Consider the following 17,550-nt stretch of genomic DNA (forward strand, 5'->3'; position numbering starts at 1 on the left):
ATGCAAGTATTCTCATGATCTAAAACAGACTAACAATAAGTTTCAGAAAATTGGAAGGCATTTTCCATTCTTCAGATGCAAAAAGACTCTACTTCATAGCTCCACATTCTACTTCAAATGTACACAAACTAGTAACTAATACCCTCACACAGAAACTATATGCAGGATAACTTCGTTACATAGATATGATTTTTGCTATGTGCTCCTTTTAAAATATTCTGCAATCCGTTTCCTTTGAGATCTTATTTTAAGTCACCGACTCTCCAACACATTGCTAGCAAAGGGTGAAATATAACTAATGATCATTATTGTTCATACTTCTGGAAAGAATACTGGCTCACATTAAGCTTTCCGACTAACAGAAACCATTGTTAAAATCAGTGCAGATTTTGGAAGGATATCATCATTTTGGGATAAAAAGGAGTTTCCATGTTACAGTTAATTTGGAAAACCGTCACTAATTGCTATATAGTTAAGAAATGCTATCACCTTTTTGGAAATAATATGACTTGGTAAATACATCCTGTGCTTAGGAGGTGGCTTATGATTGCAACTTACTAAACTACGGGTATTAGTTTAAATAACTCTTGAGTACTTAAGGCATAATCCTGTGGAAATGAGAGTAATTCTTCTATCTTTTAATACAGTAAGAGTAAACTGTATAGTTGTTACATTGTAAGATAAGGTGTTGTTTCTTTGGGAGACTCCAACACAGAGATGCTGTAAGATATAAGATTACAAATCACAAATAGTTAGCTGTCAAATTTCTGCTATAGTAAAACTGTTTCCTAAAGTGAATAATCACTCTTAAAATGCTGCCAAACATTGTGTTGATTTGATCCTGACGAGTTATTTTCAAACTTAAAAGGGGGATAAGCTATGGCTTGAAAAAAGAAATCGGGTTGGGTGATTAGTTTTCCGGATCAGTGTGGCAAGTGACCATTCATGCCTTACAAGTCTTCTAGTAATAGCCTATAATAATTTCGGTACAGTAATAATTGTCTATAAATTACCTGGTGCTTGAAATGGTAACACATTTTAGTGTCTGTAGCAGTGTAATATTTATAGTTCTCAGGAAACTATTTACTATAGTCACTTCCATGAACTGTAGTACAGTTTAGTTCTACATTAGACGGAAATGGTATGTCTTATTAATCAAGGTGCAGGATTACTCTGCAGTTACCAGTGCACATCTGTACAATTTTTTTCTCCATAATTATGGCCTGAAAAAGACCATTTTTGGACTACACGGGTATTGCAAAAAAGCCCCAATATCAGATTTTTTCCAACAGTGGGGAAGCAGAAGCAGGCATCAGCATGTGGGGAAGCCAATGGGTATGCAACGTCTCTTGTGGTGACCCCCTCATTGGCGCATGCCTGCCCCTGCAGGCTCTGTCCCTCTCTGTATATTAATACGCCCCAGGACAGCAGAATGGAAGCATTGCAGAGGAGATGATTTGAGAAGCCCAATATAATTTAAAATGGCTGCTGCTGCCCAGTCCCTGCCTGCTCCATCCTAACACACACCCACGCTGACCCACCCAGAACGCTGCTATTTTTCCAGCAGCAGGGAGGCAGAACGATTGCACCCACACACACGTCTCCAGATTTGATGATGGTTTTATGCAAAGGTTTGCAGCAGTGACCTTTCGCTGACTGGTGTTCCATGCATATCCCCTGAAAATTGCTACTTCACCCATGACATTGTCATGAATTTAAAAAAATCTGAGATTTTCTCCCTACTATTATGCAATCCCATGAGCTCTGATTGGCTGTAGGTGTCTAATTTCCATAATTGCTGTATCACAGGGTAACTAGCCCCTTTAGGAAGGAGCAGAGTCCAGTGCACCTGTGGCTGATAAGCTACCTCCCAGCTGGGCTTAAAAGAAGGCACTTGGGCCCTAGAGGGGAGGAGAAAGGGTGAGTTGGAGACCTGGAGAGCCAGAGAGCTGTCCGCTGAGAGCCCAGACTGGTGCAGCAAAGAAACAGGCAGGGGAGAGCTGCCTGGGAGAGACACGGAAGTTGCAGAGAGCAGAAAGCTCTACCGTCATCCTTAGAAATAGGGAGAAATTGCTAGGAAGCCAGCAGAGCGGTTAACCTGTTGGCCTTCCTGAGCTGCATACTGGGTTTTCAGTAGAAGAGAGTTATAAGACTGGTCATTCTCGGATGGATAGGCGTGGGAGTGGGGCCCCGGAACAAGGGCAGAAAGGAACTGGGACCAAGTGCTGGTGGACTCATGGATGGGTGAACTGTAAAGGATGTCCCTAGAGAAGGAGAACAGAAAAAAAAAATCACAGTACCTTTATATGCTTTCCTCTGGAATTAGGAGAACAGTTTTACCATGAGGGTTCTACACACTATTGTACCTATACATAAATAAAAGATGTCCAGAGGTGGGACTTTGTATCGGACAGTGAAAGTCTGTACTCTTTTTATGCCTGGGCTGGGGGGAAATGTAGATAGAAACACCTATCCATGCCTAGCCTGCCACAAGAGGGAGCCCCGGGGTGGGAGGGGGAGAGGCACCTTCTCACACACTGCATGGTTGTTTCAGTCATAACAACATGAACATGAAAAATCTCTATTCCAACTGGCTCATATACTCAGAATTTTCAAGATGTTGGTCAGCAGTAAATGTGGCCACTTAACCCCTGCTTCTCACTACCTCCGGCTGAAATAGAGAAACTAAAATGTTCATATGAGGAAGGACTGGGGGAGAGAGATCAAAAAACAATGAAAATGGGACTGGCTAACTGTTGAAATGGAAATAGCCTTTTTTTAAAAAAAAAAGTTTAAAAACTATTTCCTATCTCCTTCACATCTCTCTTCTCCCTCCTGAAGCAAGACAAATTCAGGCTCTCTTAGAAATATGGCACTCATTTTTCACAGTGCAGGGTAATCCCACTGGAACCACTTACCATGGGCTGTGGTGGAATCTCCATCCCTTTTTAAATCTTTAAACCAAGATCTGCAGTCATTTTAAAAGATATGATCTTGCTCAACAAGAAGTTATGGGCCTGATGCAGGAAGGTTCTGTAGCACGTTTTATACAGGAGGTCAGACTAAAGTATTGGAATGGACCCATCTGACCTTAAAAATCCATGAATCCTCACAAACCAGGAAGGCTCTGGTAACTGTTGCATGTGTTAACATTGGAAGAATCCCAAACCCTCCCTGCCAGTTCAGTTCTGAAACACAAATTAGACAAAAACTATCACAGCTATTCTGAGGAGAGGCTTATCAACATGTAGAGGAGGAAAGATGAGAGGAGGAAAGATGAATAGGTGAAGAAAAAAAAAGAGAGAAGGAAGAAAATCAAGTGTGCGTGTGTCGAGGGGGAGACAATCAGCCACAGATTTTTTTGCTGTAGTTTATTCAGCTCACAACGTAGTCATTACCTTGTAAACAGAAAGCACCCCCGTGTTATCATTCCAGCACTTATTATTGTTTCTTTTCAGTAACCGGCAGTCAGTATTATAAAGCACAGGAGAGCATATACTATCTCATTACTTCAGCTTCGACAATAACATTTCCAATAACAATCTACTATATATTGGATCTACCTGAACACTATATAATATACACCAGTGTTAAATTGCACCGTGACTACCTCTACCATTACACTTGGTATTTTTCCACTTGAGGACGCCAGTATTCTAAATCTGATTCTGCAAGCTACTACATGTGGCAATCCAGCTATGTTTGTGTAGAGCCCCACTGATTTCATTATGTTTCTGCACAAGCTCATGGGTCCATCTGCAAAGAGCTGTTTGGAAGACTGGGGCTTAAATTGTTGTTCCTCTTTAGAACAGTTATAAAATTGCTATTAAAAGTGTACTGAGATATGGCACTTTGTCATTAGTTCCTACTTTAACATAATAATGAACAGAATATTAGACAGAAAAGACTGTTTTAAGAAAGTCAGTAGATTTATCTTCTGGGTTTTTTTCTTTGAAATTTTCATTTATATTACACTTTTCAAAAGACAAACATTAGATTATTGATTATAGATTTGGTTCAGCATAGCGTAAGTAAGACAATTGCGTAAGCTGTACTTCACTGCTGTAAATCTAATAAAGGCAATTATAGCACTCTATGCACTCAACATACTGTACTTAAAGAATGAACAAGACAGAGTCATCGAGGAACTACATTAGATGTTTGGATGGTTACACTCTATGTGCTAAGTCATTTTTCATAAGAGTGTTGGGAAAGGAAACTGATGTTACACAACCCATAGGTTAGAAGAATCACTATTATAGCCCCAGACATCCAAGGGAACTCCATCCCAATCATCTGATAAATTTAAAGAGAGAATCTCAGGCTAAAAACACACAAGCTTTCTGATCATCATCACTTTCTCTTATTGTGGGGGTACCTAGAGAGGAAAGGGAGTCATGACAGTCCATAATTTTTTTTATTTTTTTTTACACTGTTGGCTATTCATTCCACTTGTTTCTCAAAAGGCAGGTGGATACAACAAAAACTTTACTTAGGCCCCAGTCTCAAAGGGGGATATGGAGGATATGAAGCCATAGGAGGGAGGCAGATGAGCAAAACTTCAAGTGAAGAAACCATTTACCCAATTGATCTCCATCCCATACAAGTTTGTATTGCAGAGCTCCGCTAAGTTTGGGGTGTCCCCCAAGGGGTGTGTGAAGGACCAGCCAGGGGTGCACAGCGGTGCCCAATCCAGCCCCCACAGGGATGGGGAGGGAGTGCTACCCAGCCCCTCCTCGCCCCCAGCTCTGCTTTGGTCCAGCCCCAGCCACATCCTCAGCTCCCCATCCTGCACATGCCTGGCCCAGTCCCCCAGCCTCAGCCACTGGCTGCAACTCCATTCCCAGCCCAGAGTCGAGGCTGGGGGCAAGGCTCAGAGTGGAGCCACAACTGGCCACGGACCGGACTGCCGGCCCTCACTGGAGCCAGGCTGCAGCTCCACTTCCACCTCACCCCCAGCCATGGCCCCTAGCCTAGGCCCTGGCCCCAGATTCACCCCCAGCTGTGGCCCTAGCCTCGGCCCCCTTACCCTTGTCTGCGTTCCACCCCCACCCTCCCCGAGCCACGGCCATGCTCCCAGCCCCAGCTCAGGGAGGGCGGGGGGGGGGGGGCGGTACAGGCAGGGGTAAGGGGAGTATGACCATCAAAAGTTTGGGGACCACTCCTGTGGTGACTGACACACAAATATGTGACTGCCTATGAGCGTTTCAGGTCAGAAAAGGGGTGTTTAGGCATAGTGCCAGTACCTCAAGTTAGTATACCTTGTTTCCTACTGGTACCATATGCTTAAGTTTAAACAGATTTTTACAGAAATAATCCCAGATTTTACAAAAAAGTATTATTCAGTTTTTCTTCTTCTTTTCACTCTACTTTTGTATCATTCAAATGTATAAAAAATAACTTGTTTTGTTAGGAAAATACAATACATTGCATGAGATACATGTATTACGATAGTACATTAGTCTGTGCGTATATGCAAAGCTGCCTGTGAAGTAAGGCTATGGATTCGTCTAGAAGTTTTGGAGGTACTGATGTGCAAGCTATGAAATTCAAATCTTTGCAGAGAGACAGTCACTGTTCACAAAAGGCGCTTACGAGCAAAAGCAGACCAAAACAAAACCTTTCTTGGTGTTGCCATGCAGCCAAACTACAGTACAAGCAATTGCTAAAGTTTCCTGAAAAGATATGTTGCACCAAGGACAGGTAACACTGTTTGAACTGTGCATCAGCCTGGCGTCCTTACTATGGTGATGAGGCTGTTGTGTTTCTTCTAAGGCAGTGGTTTTCAACCCGTTGTCCATGGACTCCTGGGGGGTCCACAGATTATGTCCAAGATTTTCAAAGGTGTCTGCACCTCCATTTGAAATGAAAAAAGGTTGAAAGCCACTGTTCTAAGGTCTCTGCGAGAAAAAATGCACATATACTTCGGTAGTATCTTGCTTGCAGCAGAGTCAAAGAGCCACTAGGACACCATATCCCAGTTCACTTGCTAAAAATCATAAGTTTCCTAATAAATACAGAGAAATCCATCTGAAACTTCTTTTCCAAGGGCCTTATTCAAATCCCATTGAACTCAATGTTAAGATTCACATTCACTTTAGGCAAGCACTGAAACAGGTTTCTCAACAACTGAAACTTTTTGGGATTCACAGCAGATGACACGCCTGAGCAAAATAATTCATAAGGAAAAATGCATTCTACAAATTTTGCCTCCTTCTGTTAATAAACTGTCTGTGAAGAAATTATTTCCTCAAATGTATTCACTATATGAAAACAATTGATGTATTTGCGGGTATTGTGTTAGGATCTGGAAAGAAGACAACAAATGACAAAAGGAAGGAGGTAGTCTACGGAGGAGTGAAGTCTGCCCTTATGCAGCTTTCAGAGTCCCCTGGAATCTCTCAGAAGCTTTTGTAGGAACTACTACACTGGGCCATTTTTAAATGTGTTGTAAAAACTAAGGAAATTCCCATGCAAAACACCCGCCTCCTTAAACTGAAGTTAAAAACAAAACAAAAAAAATCTGCGGAAAATGCAGCCCAAAATAGGGTTTTTCATCACATGATCACACAAAACTGAGCAATATGACATACAGTGTTGTTTTGCTTATACTATAAAATACAAAATCATGGCCTTTCAGCATGTAAGACCATCTGTTTTCAAGCAACCATCTACTGCCCCTTACATTTCCAGTTTACTGTGAATCCTATAAATGTTTCATCCTAGGATGACCTCACACAGTGATTGTACATTAGCGTAGAATGACTAAATACACTCACACAAGCACACGTGTATACATGATCAGCTTTTTGAATTGTCAGAGAGAAAGCTAGAATCTGAATAGAAGCAGCAGCCAGCACATCCCTCGGCCCGCACCGCTTCCCGCAGCCCCCACTGGCCTGGGACTGCAAACCACGGCCAGTGGGAGCCGCGATCGGCCAAACCTGTGGACCCAGCAGGTAAACAAACCAGCCAAGCCCACCAGGGTGCTTACTCTGGCGAGCCGCATGCCAAAGGTTGCCGACCCCTGATATAGTAAGATCCTCGAGACACAGATTGATTTTCTGTGCTCAATATTTGTTTCACTTGGCAGGCACTGATAAATGGATTGAAAAGCTGTCCACTTGCACTGTAGATAGCTCTGCATACTTTACTGAAATGTTATTTTGTAACCTCACACAGAAATACTCAGCAAATCCTAGCAAACATTTTTATAACAGCTGCTATTGCATCACTAAACAAGGGAAAGGAAGGGAGGGAGGAACCCTTTGAAAACTAGTCTACATTTGATCTCAGCCATGTTCACAATAACACAACAGGCCTACCTCACTGGTGTAAGGTGAGAGTAACAGAGGCTCTCAAACTGGAGCTCCACTAGTATACCTGAGAAGTGGCTTCTGGTAGGGCTTTGGCTGTCAGTGCCCCATGGCTCTGCAAGTTGTTCTCCTCCTCCTCCTTTACCCCACCTCAAATCTGATGACAGTCAGTCAGGGCTCATTGCAAGGTCATTTCCTCCCCCCCCTGCATTTGAAGATAAAGAAGGGATGTGGGAGAGGGATTGTAATTGTAGAGGTGAAAAACTCTTCAAAAGGGAAGGTGAGAATTGTGGCAAGTTATCTTAAATTGCTGCTCTTGTGTTTTAAAGTTGTCTCTCAAGGGTGCCTAAAGCATATGGATGGGTGCCCTTTTTAAGTACTTCTATACCATTTTCCGCACTCTGTGTCTGTCTTGTCTATTCAGATTATAAGATCTTTGGAACAGAGACCATCAACAACTCTGTTTGTCCTGGTTGGTCCTTAGGCAATGCTGTAATAAACATGATTATTAATAACAATAAAATCTATATAAACAAACATTTATCTTTTTAGAGCGGCTCTTAAATTAAGATTTTAACATCATAATTATCTACCACCAAGACATGGGATACAGACAATGAAATGCCAGGAAGCACAGAGAAGAAAAAATAAGGAGAAATAATTTCTAACAGTGCTTTTTAAGTGCAAAGTGGAAGAGAAAAAGCAAACTACTGATGCCAGGATCTACATCCTTCTCATCTGTCAGATGGTGGCAAGGACTCCTGTTGTTAAGAGCTGCACACAGGAAGCCATTTGCAGTGCATGACAACAGCTTTACTTAACCTATAATGATTGAAATCCCAGGACTTGTCAGCTCCCATCCTCCTCATTCGTCAGTTCCCACTGGGTTTTTTTTTACTCTTACCTTCAAAACTCCCAGAAAACAAGTAAATCCAAGTAAAGGCTGGAACAAAAAGGAGAGTCAGAGAGGCAGCCAGGAATTTCCGTCTCCCTCTGCAGATTCCCAGCATTCTCTCAGAAGTAGAGATTCCCAACCCAGTGCTGTTCCTATGTCGGAAGCGCGTAGTCCACAGTCTCCCACATATTACTCTCTGAAAGGGAAAGGAGGAAAGGTTACCAGTTTTTACCACTATATGAAGCCAGGCTCTTCCCTGTGTCCTGCAGAGCTACAGAATGAGGCTGAAAATGGGGTTGTTCACACTGCAAAACAGTTCCCATTTCAACATTCTGCACAACAAATATAATAATGCATGTCTGAGAAGTGCCCTACAAGAGCAAAAATCAATAAAATATATCACATCAGCTAAACACACACTGAGCTCATCTTATAAAGAGCAACATTTGTATGCCACCCTTTGAACAGAAAAAGACTACATTGTCCTTGATGTCTCTGGGTAGAAAAGAGAGAGACACCTGTGTCTCTACCTCTACTCCTGAAGAGCAGGAAAAACACTGGTCCACTACTGGCCTAGCTGCTGGTAATGAAGGACTCAGAAAAATCATCAGGAAAGAGGGTGGGAATTATGGAAGCCACTAAAATTACAGGGTTTGCCAATCACAAAGTGATACTGATGTACGTGTAAAAGGGAGGAAAAGGGAAGGTTTACAATGGCTAAAGACAGAAAACAGAAGGAAACACTAGCAGTTGCTGGCAGGAGCTTCAGACTATATGCAATAAGAGAGATAAAGAAGCAGTTTCCTTCTTTCAGGAATGCCATTTCCATCTGATTCCAGTATTTCAATTATCTTAACATAGTTTAATGTAATTTAACAGGTATTTCATTCTCTTTTACATTATGGAAAATGTATGACTGATATTTTAAGGGCGTTACCATTATATGAAAAGAAAAAAGAAAATCTGGACTTGTTTAAAATAAAAATAAGTAGCACTTTTGCACTTCACAGATTAGGTGGCAACACTATCTCAAACCCTTTATTCATTACAGGCATTTTCAGTAAATGATTATTTATATCCAGAGCACACATGGAGCATTAAAGACATTTTCACACCTCTTTCTTTTCCCTAGAAAGGAAGGAATATTGAAAAATATCAGGATTTGGGTAGGGCAATAGGGGAGAAAAACAGGTATCAAATCCATGCAAATCTATTTGTTTCAGGATTCTGCAGGGTTCACATGCAGGCACAGAAACCTCCCCAGAAAAGGTTTGTGATTTCAAATAAAAATTGGTGCAACGCGGTGACAGAGATTGTAAGAGCTAAATCAAAGGTACTGTGAAGTCTTTAATAATAGTGCCTTTTGGTGCATGCTGAAATGGAAGATTCCTACACACATTTACATTTTTTAAAATCACCATTGCGTGCAAATGAAAACACATTTGATCTTTAAGATCATAAATGTATTAAATTCACAGTGAAAGTAAATTCAACTTAAAGCAAAAGTAAGAGATAAATTAAAGATAGGAAAGATGGGCTCAGAAAACGAATTTTTCAATCATTTTATACTTTAGGACCCCACCACTTGGGGTCTCAGGCAGGGGACAGCAAAGACTACAAAAAATTACCAAACTCTTCCAAAATTTTACCGAATAGCATCACCTTTACAAACTAACTAAAAGAGCAATTCTGCAGCTCACAAAGAAGCAACAAAACATACAAGTAACAATTACTGCACAGGTGCCAACCCCAACTCTGCACTAGCACTCCTCGACCCCCCCCCCAGCAGCCAGGCTGGGCCCTTAGCTCTGGCCCGACCCAAGCCCATGCCATCTCAGGTATTACTAGGAGATGGAGGTGGAGTTCAGGCTCCAGGGTGGGACCTGCAAAGGTTGTGCAGTAATAAAGGCCTGGCAGTGACCACTACTGTCACCTCCTCAGAACCAGCACCCCCTGAGCCAGCTCCTCAGCAACCCCCATTTTCCCACGGCCAGCCTGGAGAGGCAGCACTGCCTCTACCGGCTGGCAGCAGTAGCCGCTCAAGCTCCTATGCATTGTGGCTGCCATTCTCTATGGGCAGGGGGTGGAGACCTGTCAGCTCAGCACAGCACTGCTCCTGAGGCTGCAGCAGCACTATCAGCCGAGGAACAACATTTTACAGAATGTCAGAAGCAGGGGCTTCAGTGAAAGATGGAGGCTGGAAACCTTTAAGCCGGTGCCCTCGAAGGACTATGCACGGTGCAGTTACGCTGAAACAGTGACCCTGGTTATATTTCATCTGTTTTTTTAAAACATCCCACCAGAAGTCCTACTGTGATGAGAAGAGTGCTGTTTATGCTCATCTAAAAATACAGATAATTTTGCCTGGCTTGTGATGCATTTCACCCTTGTCTTATGTGTACACAGTAAAGTATACAGAGTATAAATAACTTTGTTGTGTAGAGATGGCAAAAATTCTATACCATTTTCACGGTATGCTATGCTTCAGTACAATGTAAAAACATACTTCACGCTCAAAGGGTGGGATTTTCCAAAGCAGTCTGAGAGCAGGGCTAAGACAGCGCACTCAGTCAGTGATAGAACTCTCAAGCACAGCACAGTTAAGGACAATCATGAATGCTTTTGATAATCCCACCCCATGTGCACTGCCATGAGCATTCTGATGCACGTTGCGATAGATGATCATACACCGACTCGGAAGAGCACCAACAGAGTTGGCAGCATGCAAATTCATATTTGATCTGCATGTTTAAGGAATAATTCAGTTTTTCCTGAGTTAGTGTCTCTTTTATTAAATACCCATGAAAATGTAGTTTGTGAATTGGCCAATACGTAAGCCCTATCCTGGACCAGGCTCTAACTGCTCTGCACCGCTTCACTGGTGCAAAATAGCCTCAGGATTGGGCAGCATAAAGGGCATGTTTGCACCCCCACATCAGCTGCACTGAGCATATCTTGACTGCAGATCAGGATCTGGCCCAGACAATTTTCTGCCTTTATATGTGACTGCCATCTTTCAAACAAAATAGGCAAATAATTCTGCACACTCATGTAGAACTTTTATCTAACTATGGAAGCTGTTTGGCAGACAAGCCAGGTTGTGATGGATCATCCCAAGAAACATAAAAAGATATCTAATGGTGCTAAAATATATATATATATATATATATTTTTTTTTTTTTAAAGTTTCCATCATATCCCACCTTTCAAAGATTCTGAGTGGCTTCCTCAAGTCTTCAATGGTAGCTTTTCAAAGTATAAAATCACTATGCTTGCTGATCCCAACTAGTAAATGCATCATGTGAAAAACCCACACCAGCAGTTTTGCAAATGACCCATGGAGAGCAGGAAGATACTTTGCTTATGGCAGAGCTTCAAATTCAGTAGTTTATTTCTTAAAGTATTCACTTAAGAAGATTTCACCTCATTTACAATCTTCAAATACACAGGAACAAGGCACAGTTATTCTTTGATTATGTTGTCATCATGTCAATTCAAAGAGTATAAATTTGTTACTCTTGAAAAAGAGTGGCAGCCAGCACTGACTGGAGCAATGGCTGAACATAACAAATGTTAGTACTGTATTTGCTTCCCCCACACAGCTAGGCCATTAGATTTTAGTCCTGACCTACAGCATCCACTGCTATTCTAGCCATGGATCTCTCCTAAGCACGATGCCAGCTACAGTGTGATGTTATAATATGAACTAAACATCAGGTTGGTGAAGATGTGGTCCCTTTAACTAAATCTGTATCTCCAGGGATCAAGCTAAAAATCTCCCATAGATTATAATGCCAGCAGTGACCACTGTGATCATTAGCCTGATCTCCTTTATAATACAGGCCATAGAACTTCCCTGAATTAATTCCTCTTTGAACCATACCGTATCTTTTATAAAAACATCCAATCTAGATTTTTAAATGTCCACTCCAACCCGTGGTAAAGGCCATTGTCATTTAAACAGATTTCAGGACCTTTCATGATTGCTCTCAGCATTTGAACTGACTGCAGTAACAATTTATCTCATCTCTAAAAAAGAATATTGTAGATTGTGATGGAAGGAAAATAAGGAAGAGAAAGCTCTGGCCAGGCTGTGCACAGGATGCAGGGCAAGACAGTCCAATGAAACAGAAACCAAAGAATTCCTCTTAACCTGCTACTGAATTTACACAGCTGCAAAAAAAGCCATTGGGCCACATTCTACACATTCAATCCCACTGATTTCAGTGGGTTTACTGGAGTATAACTGAGGGCTGAATGTGTCCCATTATGTCTATCATAATGGGAGGGAGCTGCTGGCAGGGTGTTCTGTGAGAGGGCCTCAGATTAGAACTCTTTCCTATGTGTATAGTCTTTCAGAGCACAGATTTAGCAGCCTTCTTGGCATATATTTTCTCTCTTCACTAAGGAAGAGGGGATGGGCTCTCTTTATTGATGAGCTATATTTTGCTTGTTTTATGGTTTTAAAGTAGGGGATAGGTGCCCAGAGCACAGGATGGGATTTGACAGTGACATTTTAGAAATATGAAAACATAAATACTGCAAATGATGCTTGCTTATTGCATTAAGGTAATGTATGTGCTGCACACAGTCAGTTTTCAAATGTTGATAACTCTGATTTCAAAACATAGATCCAATCTTATAACTCAGTGTTGCAAGAGTGACCTCAACAGAAATATGCCCACTTAAACCAGTTGAGTTCTGGCCCAACATTTTTCAAACTTAGCAAAGATTGAACTCCTCATTGAAGACTACATACAAATGAAGATGGAAAATGAACCCTCTGTATTCTCAGAACATTTTTCTAAAAAGTTAAAATGAATTTAAAAAGAGAAAATATGTATAGTTTTTCCAAGATTATGTAACTCAAAAACCCAGCTGAACAGATTTTCTACCAGACTTTCTTTAAAAAAAAAAAAAAGGTCACCTTTGGGCTGAGGCAAAGCAAAAGTAATTTCATAAAAAAGAATTTTTGTTTCTGAACATCATGAACCAAGAAGAAGGATTTGAATGGAGTGGCTTTCTCCTCCTTGATTAATGCCAACATCACCACAATACTGCAACACCGTGAAAATACCTAGGTGACAAATCACAATGGAAACAGAAGCTCTTTGCTCCTGAAATAGACAACTTCATCTGCATCTCTCTCTCCCCCCTCACACAAACTTAACCATGGTCCTCCCTGCCAGTAGCCAACTGTGTACTGAGTAACTTGGTCACCATGCTCACCCTTCCCCTGTATATGCACACATAGTTTCATACAGTTTAAGGCCACAACAAGATCATGAGATAATCTAGTCCAACCTCCTGTATATCACAGGCCATTAAATTTCACCCAGATACTCCTATACGGGTCCAATAACTTGAGTTAGACTAAACATTTCAGTATCCAGGAGACCAAACTATTGAGTACCAACAGCACAGAACAAGTGAGATCAAGGGGCAACCAATATCTGAGGCCCCCGCAATGGCAGGAAATTGATCAGGTGAGATATGACTGAATAATTCTTAGCAGTGATCCATTCCCCCATGCTACAAAGGAAGGTTAAAAAATAAAAAAAAGACACAAGGTCCCTGTCAATTTGACCTATGGGGAAATACCTTCTTGAGTGCAAATCTCATATCAGTTTGACCCTGAGCATGTCACCAAGACATTCCAGTCAAGCATCTATAAAGAGGATTCTCTGTACTACCTCAAAGCACTGGTCAACCCCACCTGGTGTCCTGTCTCCAGCTCTGGTCAACCCCTGATGCCTCAGAGAAAGCTGAACAAAACAACCAGACAACATCTGGACAATTGGGCATTGGGGGTTAAAAATACTTCCTAATCTCTGCAGGCAACAGACTGAAGAGGTGAAGTATGAGTTCAGATTATAGTTAGCGTCAAAATGCAGAATAGTAAGTGTTATGAGCATTTTGAGGGCAATATAAGTAGTCCTGTACTGAAGGAAGACAATGAAACAGGGGGATTCAAACTCACAGACTCCAAGACCAGAAGGGCCCATTACAACCCTCCGGCCCGAATCCCTGCACATACGGGCTACAGAACTTCTTCCAGAAGATGGATTGAAGGATTTTTAATTAGAAAGACCCCGAGTCTTGTTTTAAAGACTCCAAGCAATGTTGAGTCTCTCCACCTCTTCTGTCAATGTTTAATTATTCTCATTACTAGAAAACTGTGTCTTATTTAAGGTTGACTTTGTATAACTTCAATTTCAACCCATTGGATCATGTTATGCCTTTGTCAGCAGAATTGAAAAGCCTGCCACTAGCCGATTTCTTTGTCTCTAGATATTTACACCTGGAAAGTGATCAAGTCAACTCTCAATCTTCCCTTCAGTAAGAGTAGGGTGAATTCCTTAAGCTACACATCATAAAGCTTGTTTTCTAGCTGCTGGATCATTCTTGGATCCTCCTTTGAACTCTTTCCAGTATTTCCACAACCTTCTTTAAGTGTGTACACTAGAACTGAACACTGTATTCTAGTGGCTGTCTTACCAACATACAAAGGAAAGATCACTTCCCCACTTCTACTTGATATTCCCTTTTTTATATATGTGCAAAGATCGTATTCGCCCATTTTGCCACAGTACTGCACTGAGAGCTCATTCTGACATGATTATTTGGACTGGCCCCCTAGTCCTCCTCTGATTCACTGATTTCCAAAGACAATCTCCCATCCTGCAGCTATAATATAAATTTTTTTGTTCAAGATATATTACTTTGCATTTGGCTGGATTAAAATGCATGTTCTTGGATTGTGACCATTAACCCAGGCGATTCAGATCACTCTATCACAATAACCTGTCCTCATTATTTACTACCCTAGCAATCTGTATGTCATCTACAAACTTTACTAATAAAGATGCACATGCTTCTATTACTGTGTCACTATGTCAGAGATCTTGCTTCATTTTCAGCAAAGGATTATCAGCTCAGCAAAGTGCTAGGCAGCTCTCAACTAGTAGGAGCAGCTCATAATAAAGTGTAGCATATAACATACCACTAATCACTTTAGTATTCAGTTTCTATTAGCAAATTTTAATTATGGCATGACAGTTTGACTATGCAGGGCATTCAGCAAGAGTGCAGTTGAGCAGTGTTAAGAATTATGACTACAAAATCAACACAATTAACTAGATTTAACAGTTCCACTATAAAAGCTTTCCCTATTGTCTTATACATTTCCCTGCATTTGTCACTGTTAATGTTACCCCAGTAATCTTCCATTTATTTTCAGATTCAATTACATGAAAATATTCCGTTAAAGTGATCTATATACCAACCCTGTGTTTTGGTTTTACCATATAGCCTGAACGAATGCAGTGCAATTCTCCCTACTTTTCCACACTTGCAACAACAGGATCAAGGAACAATTTCTACTTTAAAGCTTTTCCCTTGGCTCTCAAGACTGATGTATCGTTGGAGCATCCATCCTTTAAGTGAGATTTTCACACTATACCAGGCTTAAAATAAAAATAATCTACAGAAAAATCCATTCAGTTAGCCAGTATTTTTCATTTTCTAAAAAAACTGTAATAATTTATGTTAAAACAGGAGTTCTCTCTCTGGCACCCACCTTTATATCTTGCAGTAAAAGCTGTAGTCCCCTAGCTATAAAAGTTTGCTGCCATCTGACAAGGTGTTTGCCAAGTCAAAAGAGAGACTGTTGCCATAAAAAGATTCTGATGGCATAAATCCAATATGGTGGCCAGAAAATGTAATAAAAGATGAACTCTGAAAGGGCAGGTCCTTATTCCAATAAATGCCCTCTTTGCCCATATGTGCAACCTTCAGATTTCTTAGAGGAGAAATGGCATTTTGAGAAAGGACAGTAGCATCTTTTCCCTACCCCCTTCTCTGATTCCTCTACATGGAGGAAGCATGCTCCAAAACCAAAGCCTATCAAACAGTTCAAACTCCCTTGACACTGATACTTCAAGGCATCCTGAGATCAGGATTTTTAAGAAAAGCCTGCAGTCTATTCAGACACAGAATCTGCTCCAGCAGTCTATTAACCCACGCCATAGGAATGGACTATAGCAGAATCTCCAAATTTTTGTAGGATCAGGTGGTAAAATTAAGAAGTATGGAGCACTGCTCGGGTAAATACCCTTCACTAAAGCATCTAATTCATCCATGATTAGAGGCTGAGACTAAGAAATTTCATCTTACAAAACAATCAGTTGTTGGACCTGCTGTCCATAAGTGAAATAACTGGAAAAGACGGTTACTCACCTTTGTAACTGTTGTTCTTCGAGATGTGTTGCTCATATCCATTCCAGTTAGGTGTGCGCGTGCCGCGTGCACGCTCGTCGGAGACTTTTTACCCTAGCAACACTCGGTGGGCCAGCAGGTCGCCCCCTGGAGCGCCTGATATATACCCCTGCTGGCCCGCCCGCTCCTCAGTTCCTTCTTGCCGGCTACTCCGACAGTGGGGAAGGAGGGCAGGTGTGGAATGGATATGAGCAACACATCTCGAAGAACAACAGTTACAAAGGTGAGTAACCGTCTTTTCTTCTTCGAGTGCTTGCTCATATCCATTCCAGTTAGGTGATTCCCAAGCCTTACCTAGGTGGTGGGGTCGGAGTGAGACTTGCGGACTGCAAAACCGCTGCGCCAAAAGCGGCATCGTCTCTAGCTTGCTGTACCAGCGCATAGTGTGATGCGAAGGTGTGCACAGAAGACCATGTGGCCGCACGGCAGATTTCCTGTATGGGGACATGAGCCAAAAACGCGGCCGAGGAAGCCTGAGCCCTGGTAGAATTGGCGGTCAGGGGTCCTGTTGGCACACTGGCCAAGTCGTAACATGTCCTGATGCAGGACGTGACCCAGGATGCGATACGCTGGGAGGAGATTGCCATGCCTGCTACTGCCACAAACAATTGTGGTGAACGCCGGAAGGGTTTTGTTCTCTCAATGTAGAAGGCGAGAGCTCTTCGGACGTCCAAGGAGTGGAGCTGTTGCTCTCTTCGGGATGAATGCGGCTTTGGGTAAAAGACTGGCAGGAAGACGTCTTGGTTAATATGGAAGACGGAAACGACCTTAGGGAGGAATGCCGGGTGCGGTCGCAGCTGTACCTTGTCCTTATGGAACACCGTGTACGGAGGATCCACGGTCAGAGCCCGAAGCTCCAAGACTCGCTGGGCCGATGTAATAGCGACTAGGAAGGCCACCTTCCAGGATAGGTACAGCAGCGAGCATGTGGCTAAGGGCTCGAAGGGGGGCGCCATGAGCCTGGTTAGAACCAGGTTCAGGTCCCAAGTAGGGGTAGGCCGTTTGACCTGAGGGTAGAGCCGCTCCAGGCTCTTGATAAATCTTGACACCATTGGGTGAGAA

The 17,550-nt window shown here is 42.1% G+C and overlaps 1 protein-coding gene across 1 annotated transcript in view; it reads right to left on the reverse strand.

Moving 5' to 3' along the window:
* Nucleotides 1–17,550, reverse strand: part of LARGE1 (LARGE xylosyl- and glucuronyltransferase 1) — a 394,379-nt gene that overhangs the window by 268,525 nt on the left and 108,304 nt on the right. The window contains exon 2 of the mRNA XM_030545186.1: nucleotides 8,221–8,407. Coding sequence (XP_030401046.1) covers nucleotides 8,221–8,326 — 106 coding nt within the window. The 5' untranslated portion in view covers nucleotides 8,327–8,407. The remainder of the gene's footprint in view (nucleotides 1–8,220; nucleotides 8,408–17,550) is intronic.

This window comes from Gopherus evgoodei, chromosome 1, assembly GCF_007399415.2.
Source record: "Gopherus evgoodei ecotype Sinaloan lineage chromosome 1, rGopEvg1_v1.p, whole genome shotgun sequence".
Taxonomy (NCBI): Eukaryota; Metazoa; Chordata; order Testudines; family Testudinidae; genus Gopherus; species Gopherus evgoodei.